The 24,129-nt window shown below is 40.3% G+C and overlaps 1 protein-coding gene across 5 annotated transcripts in view; it reads right to left on the reverse strand.

The window, feature by feature from the left end:
• The window catches only part of nfat5b (nuclear factor of activated T cells 5b), a 54,440-nt gene that overhangs the window by 13,414 nt on the left and 16,897 nt on the right, over positions 1-24,129 (reverse strand). For 2 of the 5 annotated variants that reach the window (XM_060873331.1, XM_060873294.1), the window contains exons 2-4: positions 12,093-12,215; positions 3,794-4,358; positions 1,851-2,037 (exon numbers count right to left, since the gene is read on the reverse strand). In XM_060873331.1, coding sequence (XP_060729314.1) covers positions 1,851-2,037; positions 3,794-4,358; positions 12,093-12,215 — 875 coding nt within the window. Of the gene's footprint in view, positions 1-1,850; positions 2,038-3,793; positions 4,359-4,984; positions 5,048-9,354; positions 12,218-24,129 lie in introns of those variants that run through there. The other 3 variants (XM_060873449.1, XM_060873391.1, XM_060873510.1) reach the window with 3 other exon arrangements.

Raw genomic sequence — 24,129 nt, forward strand, 5'->3', positions numbered from 1 at the left:
AAACCGAGCAAACACGCACTACACGGGGCAGTCGTGGCCTAATGGTTAGAGAGTCTGACTCGTAATCTGAAGGTTGTGGGTTCGAGTCTCGGGCCGGCCACGACTGAGGTGCCCTTGGCCCTTGAGCAAGGCACCGAATCCCCCAACTGCTCCCCGGGCGCCGCAGCATAAATGGCTGCCCACTGCTCCGGGTGTGTGTTCACGGTGTGTGTGTGTGTGTGTGTGTGTGTTCACTGCTGTGTGTGTGCACTTTAGATGGGCTGAATGCAGAGAACGAATTCTGAGTCTGGGTCACCGTACTTAGCCGTATGTCACGTCACACAAAAGTTGTTTCTTGTGTGTGAAAATGAGCCGCAGCTTTAGAAGTGATCATGCAAAGGTGTAAAAAAACGTAAAAGAAAAAAAAAACGTGATAAATTAAATAGTTCAATCTGCATTTGAACTCTCGGCCCATCAAACGATTCTTTGTGTTCTAAGACAAAATGAGAATTCAAGTATTTCCGATGGTCTACACCAGGGGTCAGTAACCCGCGGCTCCGGAGCCGCAAGTCGCTCTTTCATCCCTCCGCTGCGGCTCCTTGTAGATTTGGAAAATAAATATTTAATTTAAATGTATTTTATTTTAGTTAGTTTTTAAAAAATGAAATTCTAAGATTATGATGCTCTTGTAACATTAAAATAAACCGTGTTTAATTTCTTTGTCGCTCAAAATACGCGTCATAACCGCCGACTTGCGATATCCGACACTCAGAAGCAGACGTGTTTTTGGTTTGCTGCAGCCGGCAAGTTAAAATGTTGACGTCATGAATACGAAGAGGACTCGATTAGACACTGAACATTTTATTTGAAAGTAACCTTCGACCCAGCGTCTTTTTTGTTAAGGTTAGTTCTTTAAGGTGAGTTCAAACTGTTCAAAATATTTTTGTTTGCCTGCAGTAATAAAATTGCGTTTACTCTGTAGCAGGTCATTGATGTCATAAATCAACACACTACAGTTTTTTCTGTACTGTCCATAAAGGTAAAAAACGATATATACAGTGTTTCTCTTTATTTTAGATGTCAAATCGGTTTTGTGGCTCCCTGTGTTTTTTTTCTGTGGGAAACGGGTCCAAACGTCTCTCTGAGTGTTTAAGGTTGCCGACCCCTGGTCTACACTAACAGCTCCATGCCACACCACCAGAAGTCTTCATCACCACAACCGACCTCATACAGCTCATTTCCCTGTGTTTCTTTGTGTTGTAGTTTCATTGCAAAGTCTTTCCATCTGAACTACATCACCGATCCTTATTGTTACCAAGACATGTTTAATGAGTTAAATGTTAAATGAGTTATAATGAGTTAAAATGATCTTGTTGACTGTAAGTGAATTGAAGATTTTTGAGTAAAAGACCTGTTTTTCCATTAGGTGGAAAATAAGAGGAAAGTGGAACCATAAACTCAGCTACTGCCAACGTGTGGAAGTGACGTGATCGTTCATTAGCCTGTCAAAACGTTTGAAGTTACTTTCCAACTAATTTCAGCCAGTCTTATAACTACTGATCTTTGTAATAAATTGGTAATAAACTCTGCACTTGGACTCCATGACTGTTGTGTAATATATTAACATTTATACCTCACTGTTGAAAGTTATTGTGTTTGGACCTTCGCACAATTCTGCAGTTTGAAGTTTATGCTGTATAAAAATCAGGAGGTGCGTTTCTTTATGTTAACCTGTCTGGTATTGCACAAATATTACAATATAGACATAGATGTGTACGATTTATTTGTGATAAATACAATTTCTTGATCTGGAATACAAATGTATGCATTCTGTGATCAAATGTGATTAAAATCTGTTGAACGTGTCCCACCTTGACAGTGGGGAAGCCTTGCTGGGTGCGGTCTTTCACAGACCCCCGGCTGCCCTCGGTCAAGTATCGGGCTCTGTGCTGAGTCTCGGGCTGGACGAGGATCTTCAGCTCCTTTCCCTCGCTTTTCTGCGGGTACTGGCCACACAATATCCCACCTTTCTGACCAGACGCTTGGTTTCCCTCAGGACTAGAAAGCAAACAGTATGTCACTATAGTTCATGGCTCTCCGGTTACAAAGACCGAAGTCAGCTGGCATCATGAAACAAGGTTAAAATTACATTCTGGGATGGTGTAGTGCCGATTTAACACCCTGAATATCTAAACGTAACATCATATGAAATTAAAGGTGGGGTCTCCGTTGTTTGAAAGCCAATGTTGACATATAAACTCACCAAAACAAACACGTCCCTAACCCAAATGGGTCCCACCCCTTCTGAATCATCTCAGCTCTTTACAAAGAGACTAAATGAGATTTGGACTGAATGGTCATTGTTTATGTTGCGATGCTCAGTTTCACATCGTCACCCACATGCAAGCGGGTCAAAGTAGACATTTTTGGGCTACAACTAAAAGGTTCCTCGTTGAAAAGACCACTCGCAGCTCCCTCTGGTTGGCCAGAATGTAATTTTACTTTGTCAAAGTCAGAATGTAATAATATGATGATAAATTAGTTATATCGTCGCTGTCAGACGGAATCCTCGTATCTCCAAAACCGTTATTTTTCAGGACATTAAAAAAACGCCGTACCTTATCTGCAGTACACAGGGTTTAGTCCGCGTTGCAGTGGATTGTCTTGCGCTAAATTCCTGTCCTCAGACGAGCACCAGAACTAGCGGGGGTCAAGATTTTTTTTTCTTTGAGCCCAGTGTTTTGAAGACATTTACCTCAGAAGACGTGTTGATTCGTTGCGACTCTTCTTGAGGAGAAATATGACGTGAAGCTCTCCCACGGAGTGAGGAAGAGGTGGACAGTTGAAGTGTCCAATGGAGTTATGAGATTTGCGCTCAAGCTATTTTCAAGACTTTAGATTGGTTAATAACTTAACAGACCCACGTGGGGACTGACCAATAGCATCGATATGTGAAAAAATATGAAACTGACCAAATTTGGACATACGAGGTTTCCGCCCGACAGCGACGATATGTAAAGTCAACCAGTCTACGAACCATAGCTCTCATCTTTTGCATAGATTTTTGGTCACAAGCTTCAGGATCTTGAATATTACATATTGATTGTTTCTTTCCATGGTATCGATATATAGCGATACACTGCATGAGAACTGTGGGTACTGTGGGACATTAAAATCTAGTTAATATCGTTTTTAATATAAATATTTTAATATTTAAACATGCCCTAAAATCTGCCAGTAAAGCTTTGCCTTGCCAGCACCCTATAAGCAAAATGATATGTATTGGATGAATCAAACCTCTATACGGCTTCTGACCTCCGCAGACCTTAAAACGGTCCGTCGTAAGATCTCGCGAAAAAACAAACCCCGAGCTTTCCCAAGAGAGTGTTATGTTTGGTGACAAAACACGGCCTGGCCCTGTGTATTATTGTGGAAGAGGACGTTAGACTGACATTGAAACCGAACACCATAGAAACTCTCCTGGAGCATGATGGCAAACAGGCCGGATTATTTAGTTTACCTCCTGCTAACTGTTTAAAACAAAACCCGAAACTCTAGAAAACGTTTAAAAGACCAGGTGCTTTGACCTTTTTTGCAACACAGTGATCTGAAAAGCTCTTCAAAAAATTTCCATCAGAAACTGGTGCAAGGAAGGAAACAGACAAGTGAGCGTGTTGCTGTGTTCGAGATCCTGAAGCTTGTGGAAAGAAAAGTGTCCAAAATATGAGAACTACGGGGCGTCGACTGTAATCAATCAATCAATCAATCAATCAATCACTCAATCACTCACTCACTCACTCACTCACTCACTCACCTCGCTTTGCTACCGGCCTTGTTTTCCGAGCTAAATTTGGAAAGCACAAAGTGTGGACCTTTGGCACTGTCTGCATCAAACACATCCATGCTGGCCTCTTCGACAGGCACCGGCTTCTGACGTGGCGTGCGTTTTCGGGCCTTGCGTGGAACCTCCGTGTTGTCGTTGTAAGAACTGGAGCTCATCATGCTGAAGTTGGAGAGCGAGTTTTCCATCCAGATGCTGTTGCTCTGCTCCGAATCCAGCAGCGCATCGTCCTGGCATCCTGACGTGTGGCTGTTGTCGAACAGGTCCTCCGGCGGAGGCGAGATGTTCAGCACCGGACGTTTGGGAGGGGTCATCTGATGGTGGTGCTGATGCTGAGAGCTTCCTCCAGCCTTCTCTCCACAACCCCTGGTTAGTTTGGCTTCCGTAGAGAGCGTATCTGCCTTCCGGCGGCTAGTCACCTCTCCTGAAGGGCCGGCATCCTGCTCTGCGCATAAGGAGTGCGCAGCGAAGCTGGAAGAGGTGGAAAAAGCACTGCTGGCACTTCCCTTGGTCTTAGCAGAGGTGATGGAGGAGGCATCTGCAGTGTGTACAATTAGACAGTGAATAAAGGTTTCTCACTTAGTTTGGCTACCAGTCCCAACTAAGCAGCGAAATTTCCACACAACTGCTTGCTTTGTGGTTTGGATGTCCAATTACAATTTCTTTCCAGTTTTTTTTTTATTTTTTATTAATGCATCATAGTGTGTGTGAGGATTGTAAATGGCCATAAACTACTAAAAGAAAACAAGATCGTGGTTAATATTAAGCATTTTTTTCCTCTGAAATGCAACCTAAATAAATGTTACATGTTAAAACTGATTTTAGCTCAAAAACTAGGAGACCTCACATTGTATATAGCTTGTGCCAATGGACACTGCTCTACTTTTAACAGTAGAACATACGGCCTGATCTTTAGATATAACCTAATAATCACCTCTGCACTTAGAATTAATACAGCAAGATCTTATATCGATCATTTTTTTTCATCCATATGAGTTCATTAATGTGCTCAGGCCAGATTAGAATATCGTGTCAAATGATGCATTACAAATGATGGGTTTCTTTTTGTCAGATTGAGGTTTTTCTGTTTGTTGTTGTTGTTGTTGTTGTTGTTGTTTTTGGGACTGAGCATAGCCACAGAAACAAAATAAACCAGCTTCTGACCTATGAAGCAGAGAACTGCAGACCATTTTATATGCAGACACTCCCTGCTTCAGAGGGAAATTCCTGGAATAAAAACGAGACAACGAATGAGTAATAAAATGCTGACCATTGCATATTATTTTCAAAAGATGAAAGGAATGAAGTTTGAATGAAGTTCAAAGAATTAAATTCAAAACAAAACAAATCACTAATCATCACTAGCGAGTCTCTGAAATCCGAACGGTTCGGTCCGTGTCTCGGGTCTACTCGTGTCTATACAGCCCTATTTAGGGGGATTAATGAAATACAGGATCAAGAAGTACATGAAAGTACAGAACACATTTGAAAGCGTTGGTGTAAAGGAAGAGCTGATAAGAGATTGAGATCGACAATGAAACTGACAGCGTGAGAGAAAAATAAATAGAAATGTGGTGCTGGTGGGCAGTCAGGTCAGAATCAACATGTACGAAACGTTTTATTTTCCTGGCTAAAACAAAGGAATAAGATTTAAACCGCTATGAAGACCTGTATAAAGAGAAATGACAAAACTGACTTTAACCCTTGAGTGTTGTTCGTAATTTTGTTACTCAGCCAGTGTTCATGGGTCTGCTGGACCCGCTGCATTTTTGGGTTTTTAATTCAACACAATCAAAATTTTTATGTTAAAATACTCTACAGATGTTTACTTCATGGATGGCACGGTGTCTTAGTGGTTAGCACGTTCACCTCACACCTCCAGGGTTGGGGGTTCGATTCCCGCCTCCACCTTGTGTGTGTGGAGTTTGCATGTTCTCCCCGTGCCTCGGGGGTTTCCTCCGGGTACTCCGGTTTCCTCCCCCGGTCCAAAGACATGCATGGTAGGTTGATTGGCATCTCTGGAAAATAGTCCGTAGTGTGTGATTGTGTGAGTGAATGAGTGTGTGTGTCTGTGTGTGTGCCCTGTGATGGGTTGGCACTCCGTCCAGGGTGTATCCTGCCTTGATGCCCGATGACGCCTGAGATAGGCACAGGCTCCCCGTGACCCGAGGTAGTTCGGATAAGTGGTAGAAGATGAATGAGTGAGTGAGTGAGAATGTTTACTTCATCCCAATTACAAGCAATATAAACAGCATATATGGTTAATATTTGCCCTTTACCTTTATTACATCACATTTTTTATTTAAAGTGCGACTCGTTTTTTTTGTTGTTTTTTAATAAAATGTAATTTTAAAAAAAGAAAATCAAATTTAATCAAGTTATGAGTGGGAAAAAATCAACAAATTTACAAGGAAGCGAAGTTTTTCTTTTGAAAACTACTGATATTTATGAATATGGGTCCCACAGACCCGAACAACATACAAGGGTTAAAAGCAATTTCAAAGCAATGCATGGTAATAAACTCCATCCTAATCTAATCTAATCTAATCTAATCTAATCTAATCTAATCTAATCTAATCCCCGGACTGACCTTGTTCATATATGATGATATTCTATACTGATGATGCAATACTACTGCTACAATAACACAAAGTTCTCTCTCTAATGTTTCATACGTAGGAAAATATTACCAGGGATTTTAGTGACAATGGCACAGCTGTTAACGAACACATTAACATTTAAAAAGACCGTCAAGAAATAAAAACAGCAAGAAATAATGACAAAATTAATTTAAGGGTTAATTTTAAACCTAGGTTATCAATTTTAAAGCAAACCTTCTGTTTTTAAAACCAAGTAAACACCCAAACAACAAAGAATGTAAAACATTTAAAGCTCAATGAAAAACCAACAAAGGAAGAAAGAAATGCTTTTTTAAAATTTATTTATTTTTATTATTCCTCCTTTTTTTTGTAAAATAAACAGAACGCATTTACGGTGTCATGCGACAGGATCTGACGAATCTTGAAAACATCTCATTTTATTTAAAAGCTCAAAGCTTAAACTGGGTTAAATCGTTCACGCTGTATGTTATAGTTTACATCCTACATGACGTTCTGTTCGGAGTTTGTACTGTTCTGTGCTTCATTAGGAATAATTCTTACTAGACTTTCTTTATCAGCCGATTTCGTGTTTAATCTCCGTGTCGCGCTGCTGCTTAACGCTCACCACATAAGGTTCAGAAGATTAATAAGCAAGTTCGAATCCCAGGACTGGCCGAGAGCCTCATGTGTTTTATACTGAAACAAATTACATGTTTATTCAAGTCTGACATCTGAATGCAGTCGTTTTAGGTAAATATTTTATTTCTATCCTTTAAGTTAGTTTAAACTGAATATTTGCCTCCGAAGTATAATTAAACACAGAGGAAATTATTATAATATAGTTATTAAAATCTCTCTGTTTTTTTTTTTTTTTTACCTATTCAAGATCAGTCACTGCTTCATAAATAATAAAAGAAAAATTGAACTGAATATTGAAAAAATAGAAAAAAATGCATTTAATCAAAAAAAGCAAAAAAAAAAAAAATATTGTTGAAAAGAAGAATAAAATCACATTTCCCTCATTTGATGAAAGGAAAAAAGAAAGAAAGGAAACCAGGAGGCTTAAAGAAGCTAAAAGCATGAACTTATCAAAATAAACATACATAAAGAAAAGTAAGCACAAGCATAAGGTCAGTCTTAAAAGCTCTGGATGAATTCAGACCATGCAGTTAAACCTGAAATAGGTCCGATGCTTGTTTTGAACGCTTGCTATGCTGCTGTGAACTCAGACTCCTTTACTACAGTAACACAGCAGCTTTGGGGGTTCATGAGCTTTTAATGATCGATTATAAACACTGACAATAATAATAATGAACTACTATCTGCTTCTGTTGTGCCCTAAAGCTACAATGGAAATAAAATCACTGGGGAAAAGTGTTTTAATGTGAGACACTCAAACTGCTTCACCGGTTTCTTTTTCTTCTCCTTTTTTTTTAGCAATATAACATTTTATATAACTAGTCATTTTAATTCACGTGATGCGTTCGGATCGTAAACACGCTCACGTTTGCTTTTACGTTATACCTGAATCTTAGCTCACTAGGGGGCACCTGATGATCCAACCCTCCATCGGCGACCAGCTTTCGCGCCACCAAACCACATGTGCAAATATTTGCAGGATTTATTTCGGAAACGGCCGAGGACGAAGCATTAGCTCGCAGCATAAAAGACTAGTTTATGCGTGAAATAAAACGCTCAAGCGATAAAATAAAAATAAATAATTTTTTTAGAAAAAGCTTTATTAGTAATATAAGCTAGAAAGGCAAAAGTCTTGGTTGTTTATTGTACCGCTTAAGAAGAGGTGAAGTCTGAGTCTGATTGCACTCCTGTAGATGATGGTTTTTAGTAGTAGGCGAAGAGGAAATACGAAGAACAAGCAACACAAACGCCGGAGCCGTGTCGACGTGATACGCACGGTACCAGACGACAGGGTGGACCGGCACAAGCTACGAGGTTGGCATGTGATGACGAGCAAAGCTATGAATAGCAGCCCTAAAAACAGTGGGGAGGGGGAGCGCGAAGGCGCAAAGATGCATATAGCACATGTGCTTTTGGAAGCTTCGTGTGGTTCAGGACAGGTGTTAGGGGGAAAAAAACAGGCCAGGACTCTTTTTGTGTAGTGAAGAGTTATAGCTTTTAACTAGATCTTTTTTTTTTAAAAATAAACTTAAATGAAACCAGTTTAAAAAATACGCAAATGTGTGTTTACAAGTGTACGGTTTAATAGAGTTTAATAAATTCGTTATTTTGAGTTATATATAAATATAATGAGTGGACTAGATTATATTACTGTATATTACTGTATATTACTGTATATCACTATATATTACTGTATATGACTGTATATTACTATATATTACTATATATTACTATATATTACTGTATATGACTGTATATTACTATATATTACTATATATTACTGTATATTACTGTATATTACTATATATTACTAGTATATTACTGTATATGACTGTATATGACTGTATATTACTATATATTACTATATATTACTGTATATGACTGTATATTACTGTATATTACTATATATTACTGTATATTACTGTATATGACTGTATATTACTATATATTACTATATATTACTGTATATGACTGTATATTACTATATATTATTGTATATTACTATATATTACTATATATTACTGTATATTACTATATATTACTGTATATTACTATATATTACTGTATATTACTATATATTACTGTATAAAAGCTTCTATATATTTCTGATCATATCCAGATATCACGTTAAACTGAGCGAACGAGTGCACAAACATATAAGCAATAAAAAAAATTGTGAAAAAAACAAACAAACAAAAAAAAACAGAAGAGGAAAGAAAATAGGCAGAAGATTTAAGGCCGATTTTAAAGCGAAACCTGCTTTCTCGAGTTAAGATAAAACTGGAAATACTTCACCTTCCTTCAGCTACAGCCAGCATGTCCTGCCTCATGGCTGCAGTTGGGTACTGATGTCCAAAGGCAACAGACTTCTGGTTTACTCAAACTCACCTTAAACCTGGGTACTTTGATAAAGGAGTAGAGTAAAAAAAATACTAAGGTGAATCTCATTTTGAACGTTCATCCGTGTATTGATTGTCCTGGGATAAGTTTAATGAGGCGTTTTTTCCTACTAAAAAAAAGTTCCAGGAGGACTTTTATTTTTCTCCCCAGTCATCAGTTAAGTTTGGTGACTGCAGCAATCTAAAAAAAAAAGTGGCCAACCCAAAGCAATCTGCAAACATTCTTAATAACATGGCAAAACAAACAAACAAACAAACAAACAAAAAAATAAATAAATAAATAAAAGAAATAAATGAATAAAGCATGACAGTGTGTTTGGTTGCTGACTCTTGAGAGCAGTTACTGACCTGGTCCTCAGTTTAAGTTTATATGACTTCCTGTGGTTAGGGGTTATTTATTTTCTGGGATCCAGCTTGCTGTCTATGGACCTTGATGCTTACAGTGATGGAAACCTCCTTTAAACTCCTTACCGAGAATTTAAAGAGAGGAATAGAGTTATAGCTTTTAACTCTTATTAAAAAAAATAGACTTAAATGAAACTCATTTTAAAAATATGCAAATGTGTATTTACAAAGGTACGGTTTAATCGAGTAAATTCATTATTTTGAGTTATATATAAATATATACGTCACTTAAGCAACCGTGATTATATCCCGGTTCCAGGAGTCAGACCTAAACAAAATGCACCATACAATTACACCGAACACTAAAAGCTTACTTATTAGCTGACTTTAGAGAAGCCAGTCTGAAAAGTTGTAATATTAATAACAATAAAACAGTTAACATACCCTTCCATGACCACGTGCGACAGGTTCCTTCGGTCTTATCCACAAAAGACTGGTGAGGCTGCGCATTTTCTTTTCTTTTTTTTTGGCTTTTGCTTGTTTTTTTGTTTGTTTTAAATACAGAATAAATCGAGTGAAGGGTTTGAAGAAAGCACAAAAACCTCCAGTCTTTAGCAAACCTCTAACATTTAAATACAAAACCCAGGATCGTGGATCTAGCCTTCTAACCTAGAGATAGACGTCTTGCGGGCAGATTAAAGACGGACAATGGGACCGATCCTTTTCTAGTGCTGCTCATATGGAGCTTGGAAACTGATAAGAGCGTCTAAACACAGCTTTTATTCTATACTGCAGTTATAAAGTCAGTATTTATTCTCTAGTGTATTTAAGGAATCATTTTTAAACCATTTTTCTTTGTTTTGTTTTTAGTAACTAGGGTGAATTTACACTTTAAGAACCCTAAATACAAATCCCAAAAAATGGTAGCATAAGGAACCCAGAGTAAGAAAAGATCCTTACACCATGAACCAGAACTGAAACGAAGGACTAAACAAAAGTAAATCAGAACCAGGTTTAAGTAATACACGATAACTTATAATTAAGTCTTTTTTTCTACTCGGAAAGCTAGTTTTCTACAAAGAAATTAATGCTTAGTATGCACCTTGGCTCACTATAGCAGTGAACTCTCTAGCTAGTTATGTTGATATTAGCTTGCTGGCTATCGCTAGCAGCTGACAGACAGTTGAAGTTAGCAGCTTTTTTTCAATTTGCTTACACACAGAGCGTCCCTCAAACTCTCACGAAAGTCTGGCACCTTCTCATCATTACATAACCTGGGACATGCGAAAACAGGGGAAGTCGTGGCCTAATGGTTAGAGAGTCTGACTCCTAACCCTAAGGTTGTGGGTTCGAGTCTCGGGCCAGCCACGACTGAGGTGCCCTTGAGCAAGGCACCGAACCCCCCCAACCGCTACCCGGGCGCCGCAGCGTAAATGGCTGCCCACTGCTCCGGGTATGTGTTTACGGTGTGTGTTCACGGTGTTTGTGTGTGTTCAGTGCTGTGTGTGTGTGTGTGCACTTTAGATGGGTTAAATGCAGAGAACGAATTCTGAGTATGGGTCACCGTACTTAGCCGTATGTCACGTCATTTTCACTTTCAAATAAAAAGACAGCGGGTAGGATTTAGCTCCAGTTCTCCTGGTACAGTCTGTGATTTAGCCCCAGGGGCGTCGTATTCACATGACGCACCTCCTCTAACTCACCTGATTCACCTCAGGAACAAGTTTTTTAGATTTAAATGAGGTAAAAAGTTACAGCGTTCTATATAAAATGTAGCCGATAAAGATCACCAGCAAGCTAACGTTAGCATAACCTAACTAGCCTAACTAGTATAGTAAATAGTGTATAAACTGCGTATATAGTAAGCAGTCAGTGCTGAACATTACTGTTAGCTTTGAGTAGAAAGTTTTATGCCGTTAACTCAATCTGGTTCTTCTGGTTTTCTTTCTGTCCTTCTCTTCATGTCACTTTGCGATCACGTGATCGGTTAAACGTAGAGTTCAGCTACTCTGATGGCGTTTTTGTTCCCCACGTTTTACTAACTGTCCATAAAAAGCTGTATTTAAGATATAAACTTTTTTTTGGGATTTGTATTTTATTTCTCATCCAGGAAGCGAAACAAAACAAAACACTGTAAGTGTAAATGTATAAAATACACTTCATGAATAAAAGTAATGTAATGCGATGATGTAGATCATTTAAATATTTACTTTTATCAGCTTCTTAGCACCGTACACACATTTATATCGTGGTAATAAACTGGAAACAAAAAAGGTTGGAGAACTTTACCTGAAGCGAGAGTTGTTGGGGGGGAACTTGTCCCTCCTCCACTGTTCTGACTCATTGCTGTAATTGTCTGCTCAATACAAGGGGGCAACTGCAACTCTTTAGGAAGAAGATCATACACTGACTCTGGAAGAGAAACACAGTAGAGGAAGAAAAAAATTTACAGGACTTAAATGAAATTGTCCCAGCCACATAAAGTACATCTGTGTAACTTAAAGGTGGGGTGTACGTCGTGTAGCCAATGAGCAGAAAGGGGCGTGTCTTGTCAATATGGGCGGAGAGAGTGTTCAGTGCGCATGTGTGACATTAGCAGAAAGCGGTTTTAACATTGACATGGAGGATAAAAACAAAGAAAGAAAGAGAAGAAAGTCTTACGATAAGGTAAGAAGTAGGACGTGTTAATATAGGATCAGCTTTCCAGCACTGGAGAGAACTGAAGGAGCAGGAAGTTGGTCACATATTCACAGATTGGAGTTTCCTGAGTCAATAACTCCTGAGCTAAACACTGTTACTACACAAATAACACCTCTTTTCTATCGTAGTAATGTAGAGACGCAGCTACAACCGTGTTTTGTGTAGTAACAGTGTTTAGCTCAGGAGTTATTGACTCGGGAAACTCCAATCTGTGAATATGTGACCAACTTTACTTAAGACGCCGAGGCGCTTTTTTCCTTCTCGATAGGTGAGTAACGTTGGTTTTGCTTTGTTACACAGAACTAATATATGTCTTTGTCCTTTACATGATTATGCTTGTGTGTCATTTTTGCTTGTTTGTTTATCTACAATCGTATTGTTCTTCCCTTCAGCTATGATAAAGACACATCTCTTTTTGTTAGTTGCCTGGGTTACGTATGTATGTGTGGGCGGAGCTATCGATACAGGGGTGGGACCCATTTGGGTTAGGGGCGTGTTTGTTTTGTTGATTTCAACATTGGCTTTCAAACACCGTACACCGCACCTTTAAGTGCAAACAGTTCTTTAGTATGATTTGAGAGTAAATATCAGTCTTGACTACTATATCCTTAAAATTCCATAAATAACCGTTTGGATTGTTGTACATTCACCATATTTTCTTTACTTCCTGTGACTTTCGATGTGTTGGCCTTCAACTCATCCTTGAATAACCTCTGTGGTGCCACATTAAACCTGACACAAAACTTGGCCATCAACCTGGAAAAAGTTTTATAAATGTCCAAGGGCAGTATTATATACTACAATATAAGAGCCAAAACCCAGGGACTGGCTGCAGGACCCCCTCCCAAAACACTGGGCTATTTTAAGCTAACAAAAGCACAATGCCCTCAAACCATGTTTAGTATGCCAGCGAGCGTTGCAGAGCAGCTTTAGGACCATCAGAGTGGCAGAGGCTCGTCGTTTAAGGGGAAGTCACATATACCGAGAGGTAGAGGTGAAGAACTGAATGCAGAAGTACTCTCACTTTCCCCATAACCCCATAATAACAGTTATTAGTCCAACACAGTGGCCTTTATTATATTTTACTTCACTTCTCTGCTATGTAGTAGAGGAACTGCTACCAAAATAGCCGCCGGCAGGAGAACTTCGGCTCAGCGAGACATATCAGGTGCTAATGAGACTGTAGTGCACTCGGACGAGCTCATTCAGCAAACCTTTCTGTCACAAATTCACTAAATATACCTCTTTGTTTTATTTTCCTCTCTCTCTCTTTTTCCCCTTCAGACAGACAAGCCTTCAGGCCGAGGCAGACAGCCGCTTCACTGAACACCATTAAAACGTGTTTACGGCAACGAGGCAGCGAGCAACAAAGACGCTCTATTCATAAGGGCTTGTGGGCAAACAGGAGGCACGGAGGTGCATTTTAGAGAGAGACAAAAAACAGTTTTATGCCCCTGGATGCTTCACTGTCTCCGTCTCTTTATTGATGACCTCACAAGAGCCGTCACAGTTTCCTTGTTGGACCGGATATATTCCTTACAACCTTCACGCTCCCTGTTCTTAGACTTTTAAGCGGTTGTATACACAAATTATTGTCATTTCTAACTCTGATATTTTGGTTGTACTGTAACATTTTAATTCTAACAGAAAAATTTCTCACTTTTGTTTTCTCGTCTGCGTTACTATACGAAGACAGCAGGAATGTACAGACGACTCAGCAGACGATTTGTGATTTTGTTGAATTTGTGAACGGCTGTTTGTCGGTTGAAGCGCTCGCCGATCTCGAGCCAAAACAACGGTTAAAAGGAAGATAAACGGTCGTAGTTAAAGAGATTCTCTTTCGACAGACCTGACGGGAAGTGCACGGTGACGGCGGCACGAACGCGACGGACTGCGCGCTTAGATACGCTGCATCTCTGTGTGAATAAATGTAGTGTAGGTATGGAGACATAAACACAAGGGTTGTCACTTGATAGATAAAGACTCGGGATTTCAGTATTTCAGCAGATCGACCCAAACAGTGCAAAAGATGATTTTTCAGAGATGTTTAAAGATGATTGGACACAGACTAGGGCTGGGCAATATGTCTGAAAACTGTATCACGATATCAGTGTTTCATATCGATCGATATCGATAATTATTGATATTTTTTATGACCCATTTAAAATAAGGACCAGGAGTAAAACCTTTTTATTTTAAACTTAACCTTCCTCTGATCGTAATCCCCTCAGTTATTAAGACAGAAATGTCACCAAGCAGGAAAACTCTAATAATTATAATGTAAACATGAGTCTAAAGTCACAATGAACACTTAACTGTTATCTCTTAACATTTAAGGTGCAAAATGAAAGGAAATGTAAGAAATGCTTAATAAAGTGTAATAAAATAGTGCAAGGTGTTAAATATAAACAGAGAAACGGTCTTGTATAATGTGCAGATGACGTTGGTGTGACTACAGTCAGACTTATAATATCCAACAAACTGCCGTACTGGTGCGCTGACTTTTCCTCTTTTATTTACAATTTCCTCGCTCACTGTGGCTCATTTTCTGCTCATCAGTCGCCGGTTACTGAAGAGGAATCCAGCAGACCGGCACGAGACGACGATATGGCGCAACCAAACATGATACTGTTACATGATTAGCTGTTATTGTCACTCCCTATGTTGCTAGGTTACCAGAGAGCGAGTGCCTTTGTTAACGCAACCAAACGACCTCCGTTTTCTTCCGACGAAGAATAAAAAATATCGAACACATTTTTTATTGACATATCGATCACGTGTCTATCGCGATACATATCGTTATCGTTTTATCCCCCAGCCCTAACGCAGATGCGTGTAGTTTATTTTTGGATGTTATCCGTCACTGTGTGGAAAAAAGGTTTACATTTTCATGTCTTATTTATAACAAGGAATTAATCCCTAAATGACTTTAAAGGTGCGATAAGTAAGATTTCGCAAAATCGGTGAAGATCAGATCTCCGTCCGTTACAGTAGGTGGAGCCGAAAAAGACTTGAATCCTTTATTTAAGCTCTTTCATCTCACCCTCTTTCCCCTCCATCAACAGCTTAGCATTAGCACAGATTGTCACGAGATAACGTTCAAGCGTAATACAGAACACAATATATATAAAAGAAAATTTAGCTTGTGATGATTCAGATAAGAAAGTGCACCCGCTGTCCTTTTTGTCCACGATTGATGAAAAATAATTTGTTCTTAATTTCTGTATAAAAGCAAAAACAAACGACGAAGGAATCATAATGACTGAATGACCTTTAAAGCCCCATCCCCTTATCTCATGTAGTAATGTTTGATTTTCCCGATCGATGACGCCATGCCTTCACTTTCTCTCGTAGTAAAGGGGGAACGTCTAATCTATTCGTTTATAATAGATCTGTGTGTAAACCGAGCGCTTTAAGGTGTGCGTTAGACGCTATTTTATGTAGTCCCAGAAAACATGCACTCGGAGCACAGACCGCTGAAGGATCCGTACCTGGTCTGTTTCTGAGTGTTTCCACAAACTCAAAGAGAAATTTCCCGTCCTCTTTTCAATTTCCTCTCACACAACCAACACACTGCTGCTGCTGTGTGTGTCACAGACCTGAGAAGAATGAAAACACAGTGCTGTTCATAGAGAGAGTCGTTTCATTGCTTCTGCTGTTTGCTCAAGACCTCAATTGAAGGCTTTTTTAGAGGAGATTTGAAATGGTGAAGAAAAATGTTATGACACAAAAATCCTCACATTTGTTTTTATAGTTTGTAATATTGAACATTTGACCTCTAGCAATGAAATAACTCTCAAAAAAAGCCACTACAGAGGAACCCTAACCTGGGAAACGAACCGACAGACGACACGTCCGAACGGATATGACATAACTCGTGTTGGTAAGGTGTCGAGGTGCCAGAAAGGCTTCGGCGGAGTAACGAACGTCGTTCTTTCTAAAGTGCTCTCCCATAAGTGCTCCACATGGTTGTCAGAGTTATAGCACAGAGATTCAATTATTTTCATCCTGAACAAACACGACGCGCTCGGCGACGGATGGCACAGAGTCGTCCTGTAAGAGTCGACGCCCGTCAGAGTAAGAAACGTTGTTCTGTTGTGTTATAAAGGTGATCAATGAGCCAGAAGGCAAGTAGTGACAATACAAATATGTATTTATGTGTATTCCTGTTCCACAACACACCCAGGAGACAAACACAACCTCTCCCCTCCCACCACTCTGCTCATTAGCCGTGTTAGTGCAGGTAACGTGTTCGGTGTCTGTGCCGCTGACCAGGAAAGAAAGAAAAAAGGCATAAAGAAGTAAAACAGACCTCCATCTTAGACCGAGAGGTGTAGCGCAGACCAGGAAAGCAGCTTCAGAAAACTTAGTATAGAAGTAAAAGTGTAAAAAATAGCCAGATCTAAGAGGTGCTTTTAAAAATTCACTGGGGCAAAAAGGGATCTCTGTTCAGGGGCCGCAGGAGATTTAAGTGAAGGCTTAGCGTTTACAGCTGCAGCCACATAAGAGCTGCCGAGAAACACCATAGCAACGAGAGCCACCGTCTCCACGTTCGGCAAGCTTTCGTCACGCAGACAGCGAGGGGGGAAAAAACAACCTACGTGAACAGTGACATAAAACCATCCATGTAGGATCAAAGTATATAGAGAGAAATAATCGAATCTAATCGCATTTACACTTAAAGCGACTTCAAAATGTCACCACGTAATGTTCAAATAAAGGAAAGGAAAAAATACAAGCGAGTACGAGCACGCGGATTCGCTTCGTAAGAACGTTCTCACCAGCGCAGTACTGTTAATCACCAAAGGAACCGTGACAGGGAACAATCACTCCCACAATTAGCACGATGATCTTTCTGGGCCTTCACATTGTGTTGCTTTGAGCTAGGAGTAAATTAATGAAAATAAAACGTCCGTCCGTTCGTCTGTCCGTCCGTTCAGGCCAAATGTTTAGCTGAGAAATCTTTTTATTTATAAGACCAGGGATGTGAACTTAGATGCTTGTTTCTTTATGCACTCACACTGAAGCTCTTTTACCTGCTGAAGTTCTGTTTATGGAACATCTAAATACCTAAAGATTCCACAGAGAACATTTGTGCACTGATTGAGGGAAAGACGAGGAAATGAACAGTATTATTGATTTGATTACTGCATTTATTGTAGGCTTTTTGTCACCGGTGTAACGTTTACACCGTAAGTGCCGGCATCCTGTCAGTCTTAGTAAGAAGAAAAACGTTCCAATATAAATCAGACCCATTTGAAGGAGCGGTACGTCTTTAATCAGACCTTGTTCCTCACTTGTTTTTTTCTTTCTTTGCTGTAATTGTATTTGTAGCACAGCTGGACCACAGCTGCATAAACAGAAGCGTAAACAATCTTGTCAGATAATTGACGTAACCCTGCGGTGGTCACGTTTACGGCAGAGTTTGTAGACAAATCCATCTAATGCGGTGTCTCGAAGCATAACATGTGACCACTTAAAGGTGGGGTCTCCGTTGTTTTAGTAACAGTGTTTAGCTCAGGAGTTATTGACTCAGGAAACTCCAATCTGTGAATATGTGACCAACTTTACTTAAGACGCCGAGGCGCTTTTTTCCTTCTCGATAGGTGAGTAACGTTGGTTTTGCTTTGTTACACAGAACTAATATATGTCTTTGTCCTTTACATGATTATGCTTGTGTGTCATTTTTGCTTGTTTGTTTATCTACAATCGTATTGTTCTTCACTTCAGCTATGATAAAGACACATTTCTTTCCATTAGTCGCCTGGGTTACGTATGTATGTGTGGGCGGAGCTATCGATACAGGGGCAGAAAACTCAAGGTGTGAGGTGTGTGTGTTTGTGTGAGTGTTTGTGTGTGTGTGTGTGTTTGTGTGTGAGGTGTGTGTGTGTGTCTGTTTGTGTGTGATTGTGTGTGTGTTTGTGTGTGAGGTGTGTGTGTGTGTGAGGTGTTTGTATGTATGTGTGTGTTTGTGTGTGAGGTATGTGTGTTTGTGTGTGAAGTATGTGTGTGTTTGTGTGTGTGAGGTGTATGTGTGTGTTTGTGTGTGAGGTGTATGTGTGTGTTTGTGTGTGAGGTGTGTGTGTGTGTGTGTTTGTGTGTGTGTGTGTGAGGTGTGTGTGTGTGTTTGTGTGTGTGAGGTGTGTGTGTGTGTTTGTGTGTGTGAGGTGTGTGTGTGTTTGTGTGTGAGGTGTGTGTTTGTGTGTGTGAGGTGTATGTGTGTGTTTGTGTGTGAGGTGTATGTGTGTGTTTGTGTGTGAGGTGTGTGTGTGTGTTTGTGTGTGTGTGAGGTGTGTGTGTGTTTGTGTGTGTGAGGTGTGTGTGTTTGCGTGTGATGTATGTGTGTGTTTGTGTGTGAGGTGTGTGTGTGTGAGGTGTGTGTGTGTTTGTGTGTGTGAGGTGTGTGTGTGTGTGTTTGTGTGTGAGGTGTGTGTGTGTGTTTGAGGTGTGTGTGTTTGTGTGTGTGAGGTGTGTGTGTTTGCGTGTGAGGTGTGTGTGTGTTTGTGTGTGTTTGTGTGTGTGTGTGTGTTTGTGTGAGGTGTGTGTGTGTGTGTGTGTGTGTGTGTGTGAGGTATGTGTGTTTGTGTGTGTGAGGTGTGTGTGTGTTTGTGTGTGTGTTGGTGTGTGTGAGGTGTGTGTTTGTGTTTGTGTGTCTGAGGTGTGTGTGTGTTTGTGTGTGAGGTGTGTGTGTGAGGTGTGTGTGTGTGAGGTGTGTGTGTGTTTGTGTGTGTGTGAGGTGTGTGTGTTTGTGTTTGTGAGGTGTGTGTGTGTTTGTGTGTGTGAGGTGTGTGTGTGTTTGTGTTTGTGAGGTGTGTGTGTGTTTGTGTGTGTGAGGTGTGTGTGTGTTTGTGTGTGTGATTGTGTGTGAGGTGTGTGTGTGTTTGTGTGTGTGAGGTGTGTGTGTGTTTGTGTGTGTGAGGTGTGTGTGTGTTTGTGTGTGTGAGGTGTGTGTGTGTTTGTGTTTGTGAGGTGTGTGTGTGTGTTTGTGTGTGTGAGGTGTGTGTGTGTTTGTGTGTGTGAGGTGTGTGTGTGTTTGTGTGTGAGGTGTGTGTGTGTGATGTATGTGTGTGAGGTGTGTGTGTGTTTGTGTGTGTGAGGTGTGTGTGTGTTTGTGTGTGTGAGGTGTGTGTGTGTTTGTGTGTGTGAGGTGTGTGTGTGTTTGTGTGTGTGAGGTGTGTGTGTGTTTGTGTGTGTGAGGCGTGTGTGTGTTTGTGTGTGTGAGGTGTGTGTGTGTTTGTGTGTTCTGTAAAAGTAGTTCTGGAAGTCTGTTCTCTTCCTCTTCCAAATTTTATTTATTTATTTATTTATTTATTTATTTATTTATTTATTTATTTATGGACGTCTCCACAGAATCTCTCACAAAACCCCCTCCATGCTTTAGAGACGACTTACACGCATGTAAATAATCACAGATTCTATTATATGAGCTGTTATAAATAAGTAAGTGAAATGACACACAACTATAATATGAGTGTAAGCTATTCAGGGAGAAAAAAACAAATCTCTTCTCAAAACAACACAAATTGTCACTGAGTCTTATTTTTGTTCGATGCCGTTTTTATGCGCTCGTGTCTCTGCATTTCTTAAACAGCGGTCTCGATGTACGAGGCACACGCAGGATAAGAAGGAGGTGCAACCTGATAGGTTGTGTGTTTGTGTGTGTGAGGTGTGTGTGTGTGTTTGTGTGTGTGAGGTGTGTGTGTGTTTGTGTGTGAGGTGTGTGTTTGTGTGTGTGAGGTGTATGTGTGTGTTTGTGTGTGAGGTGTATGTGTGTGTTTGTGTGTGAGGTGTGTGTGTGTGTTTGTGTGTGTGTGAGGTGTGTGTGTGTTTGTGTGTGTGAGGTGTGTGTGTTTGCGTGTGATGTATGTGTGTGTTTGTGTGTGAGGTGTGTGTGTGTGAGGTGTGTGTGTGTTTGTGTGTGTGAGGTGTGTGTGTGTGTGTTTGTGTGTGAGGTGTGTGTGTGTGTTTGAGGTGTGTGTGTTTGTGTGTGTGAGGTGTGTGTGTTTGCGTGTGAGGTGTGTGTGTGTTTGTGTGTGTTTGTGTGTGTGTGTGTGTTTGTGTGAGGTGTGTGTGTGTGTGTGTGTGTGTGTGTGAGGTATGTGTGTTTGTGTGTGTGAGGTGTGTGTGTGTTTGTGTGTGTGTTGGTGTGTGTGAGGTGTGTGTTTGTGTTTGTGTGTCTGAGGTGTGTGTGTGTTTGTGTGTGAGGTGTGTGTGTGAGGTGTGTGTGTGAGGTGTGTGTGTGTTTGTGTGTGTGTGAGGTGTGTGTGTTTGTGTTTGTGAGGTGTGTGTGTGTTTGTGTGTGTGAGGTGTGTGTGTGTTTGTGTTTGTGAGGTGTGTGTGTGTTTGTGTGTGTGAGGTGTGTGTGTGTTTGTGTGTGTGATTGTGTGTGAGGTGTGTGTGTTTGTGTGTGTGAGGTGTGTGTGTGTTTGTGTGTGTGAGGTGTGTGTGTGTTTGTGTGTGTGAGGTGTGTGTGTGTTTGTGTTTGTGAGGTGTGTGTGTGTGTTTGTGTGTGTGAGGTGTGTGTGTGTTTGTGTGTGTGAGGTGTGTGTGTGTTTGTGTGTGAGGTGTGTGTGTGTGATGTATGTGTGTGAGGTGTGTGTGTGTTTGTGTGTGTGAGGTGTGTGTGTGTTTGTGTGTGTGAGGTGTGTGTGTGTTTGTGTGTGTGAGGTGTGTGTGTGTTTGTGTGTGTGAGGTGTGTGTGTGTTTGTGTGTGTGAGGCGTGTGTGTGTTTGTGTTTGTGAGGTGTGTGTGTGTTTGTGTGTTCTGTAAAAGTAGTTCTGGAAGTCTGTTCTCTTCCTCTTCCAAATTTTATTTATTTATTTATTTATTTATTTATGGACGTCTCCACAGAATCTCTCACAAAACCCCCTCCATGCTTTAGAGACGACTTACACGCATGTAAATAATCACAGATTCTATTATATGAGCTGTTATAAATAAGTAAGTGAAATGACACACAACTATAATATGAGTGTAAGCTATTCAGGGAGAAAAAAACAAATCTCTTCTCAAACCAACACAAATTGTCACTGAATCTTATTTTTGTTCGATGCCGTTTTTATGCGCTCGTGTCTCTGCATTTCTTAAACAGCGGTCTCGATGTACGAGGCACACGCAGGATAAGAAGGAGGTGCAACCTGATAGGTTTAATCTGTTCCTCTAATGTTTCTCAAGGATTAGCTGCACTGTTTTGGAAATCAGTGAAGGGGAAAAAAATTAATTCAAAGCACCTCATTTTTACACGAATGTAGTGTTTGTTTGCGCCGTCTGTCACAGAGACACGTTTTCACAAGGACAGACTATATGTGTGTATATGGTCATATATGTCTCGATATGTTTTTGACTGCTTACAAAACTGTCTTAAAGGTGGGGTCTGCATTGTTTGAGAAACGCTTCAGAAAACTGAGTCGGGACGACGAACGAAACAAAAACAAAACAAACGTGTAGCCAATGAGCAGAAAGGGGCGGGGCTTGTCAATATGGGCGGAGAGAGTGTTCAGTGCGCATGTGTGACATTAGCAGAAAGCGGTTTTAACATTGACATGGAGGATAAAAACAAAGAAAGAAAGTGAAGAAAGACTTACGATAAGGTAAGAAGTAGGACGTGTTAATATAGGATCAGCTTTCCAGCGCTGGAGAGAACTGAAGGAGCAGGAAGTTGGTCACATATTCACAGATTGGAGTTTCCTGAGTCAATAACTCCTGAGCTAAACACTGTTACTACACAAATAACACCTCTTTTCTATCGTAGTAATGTAGAGACGCAGCTACAACCGTGTTTTGTGTAGTAACAGTGTTTAGCTCAGGAGTTATTGACTCGGGAAACTCCAATCTGTGAATATGTGACCAACTTTACTTAAGACGCCGAGGCGCTTTTTTCCTTCTCGATAGGTGAGTAACGTTGGTTTTGTTTTGTTACACAGAACTAATATATGTCTTTGTCCTTTACATGATTATGCTTGTGTGTCATTTTTGCTTGTTTGTTTATCTACAATCGTATTGTTCTTCACTTCAGCTATGATAAAGACACATTTCTTTAGATTAGTTGCCTGGGTTATGTATGTATGGGCGGAGCTATCGATAAAGGGGTGGGACCCGTTTGGTTTAGGGGCGTGTTTGTTTTGGTGATTTCAAATGTCAACATTGGCTTTCAAAGAACGTACACCGCACCTTTAAACTGTTGGGATTAACTGAAGATGAACTGCACTAATTACACCCAGTACATTTGGAACCTGCAGTGGGTTTTTTGATTCGCATCGTTTACATTTTAACAAAATCAAAGTCAATAAGTAAATACCATCAGCTTTGAAAACAATATGCAGTAAAGCTGCTCTTCTACATCATAATAAGCACTAAACAACAAGCAGGCGTTTTATAACAACAAGAGAATTTTCAGAAGGTGCAAAATGTTATGAACCATAGAGCAAAATTAGCTCTGCTCTCTGAGTGGGAGGAGCAAACTTATTCTCCTGTGTCAATCACAGAAACATTAACCAATCCTCAGAGTCTTCAAGGTCACGTATGTGGAAGAGGGTGGATAGGAGGTTCCTCAGAGAGGGCAGCTGTCAGAGGGGAGGGCAGGATAGTGCGAGGGAACTGATAGGTGACCGAATTACACGAGAGCGTCCTGTGACCCTGTGAGTAACGAGTATGATGTGTGCTTACGCTTGTGCAGGATCAGACTACGACTCATTTGGATTAGAAAAAGCAGATTACTGAATTACGTCAAGTCTTTTTTGGAAAGTAAAGACCAGGCACATGATGTAGTAGGAGTTAGCTGGCTGTCTGTAGCTCACCTATGAAGACAGTAGAGCTTCTGTACTGAGTGTTTACCAGCATGCAGGAGGAGCAACACACACAGTGGGTTTGGATGAAAGTCAAACCTCAGAGTGCAGAGGAATTCAAGCTATTTACACAAGTACACTGTCACATACACAAACCGTGACAGGAAGCCAGTGTGCTGATTTTTCTGGTTTTGCCATTTAATATGTCTCTAGAAGCACATGTTGAATTTTTTACATGGCTCTGAACCTTAATTATAAAATACTTTTTAGTGTGTGTGTGTGTGTCTGTAGTGTGTGTATGTGAGTGTGTGTAGTGTGTGTGTAATTGTGTGTGTATGTGAGAGGGTGTAAGTGTGTGTGTGTGTAATTGTGTGTGTGTGTAGTGTGTGTATGTGTGTGTGTATGTGAGTGTGTGTATGTGAGTGTGTGTGTGTGTAATTGTGTGTGTATGTGTGTGTATGTGTGTGTGTAATTGTGTGTGTGTATGTGAGTGTGTGTATGTGAGTGTGTGTGTGTGTAATTGTGTGTGTGTATGTGTGTAGTGTGTGTGTGTATGTGTGTGTGTAATTTTGTGTGTGTATGTGAGTGTGTGTAAGTGTGTGTGTGTGTGTTTGTGTGTGTGTAATTGTGTGTGTGTGTATGTGTGTGTAGTGTGTGTGTGTATGTGTGTGTAATTGTGTGGGGGGTGTGGGTGTGTGTGTAATTGTGTGTGTGTGTGTGTGTGTGTGTGTGTGTGTGTGTGTGTGTGTAATTGTGTATTATATTTACAGTATGTAAGGGTAACATACAATTAACCATGAAATGTGTTTAGCTAAAATCTGCATGTATGAGCACCATAAGCA

Source organism: Tachysurus vachellii, chromosome 1 (assembly GCF_030014155.1).
Source record: "Tachysurus vachellii isolate PV-2020 chromosome 1, HZAU_Pvac_v1, whole genome shotgun sequence".
Taxonomy (NCBI): domain Eukaryota; kingdom Metazoa; phylum Chordata; class Actinopteri; order Siluriformes; family Bagridae; genus Tachysurus; species Tachysurus vachellii.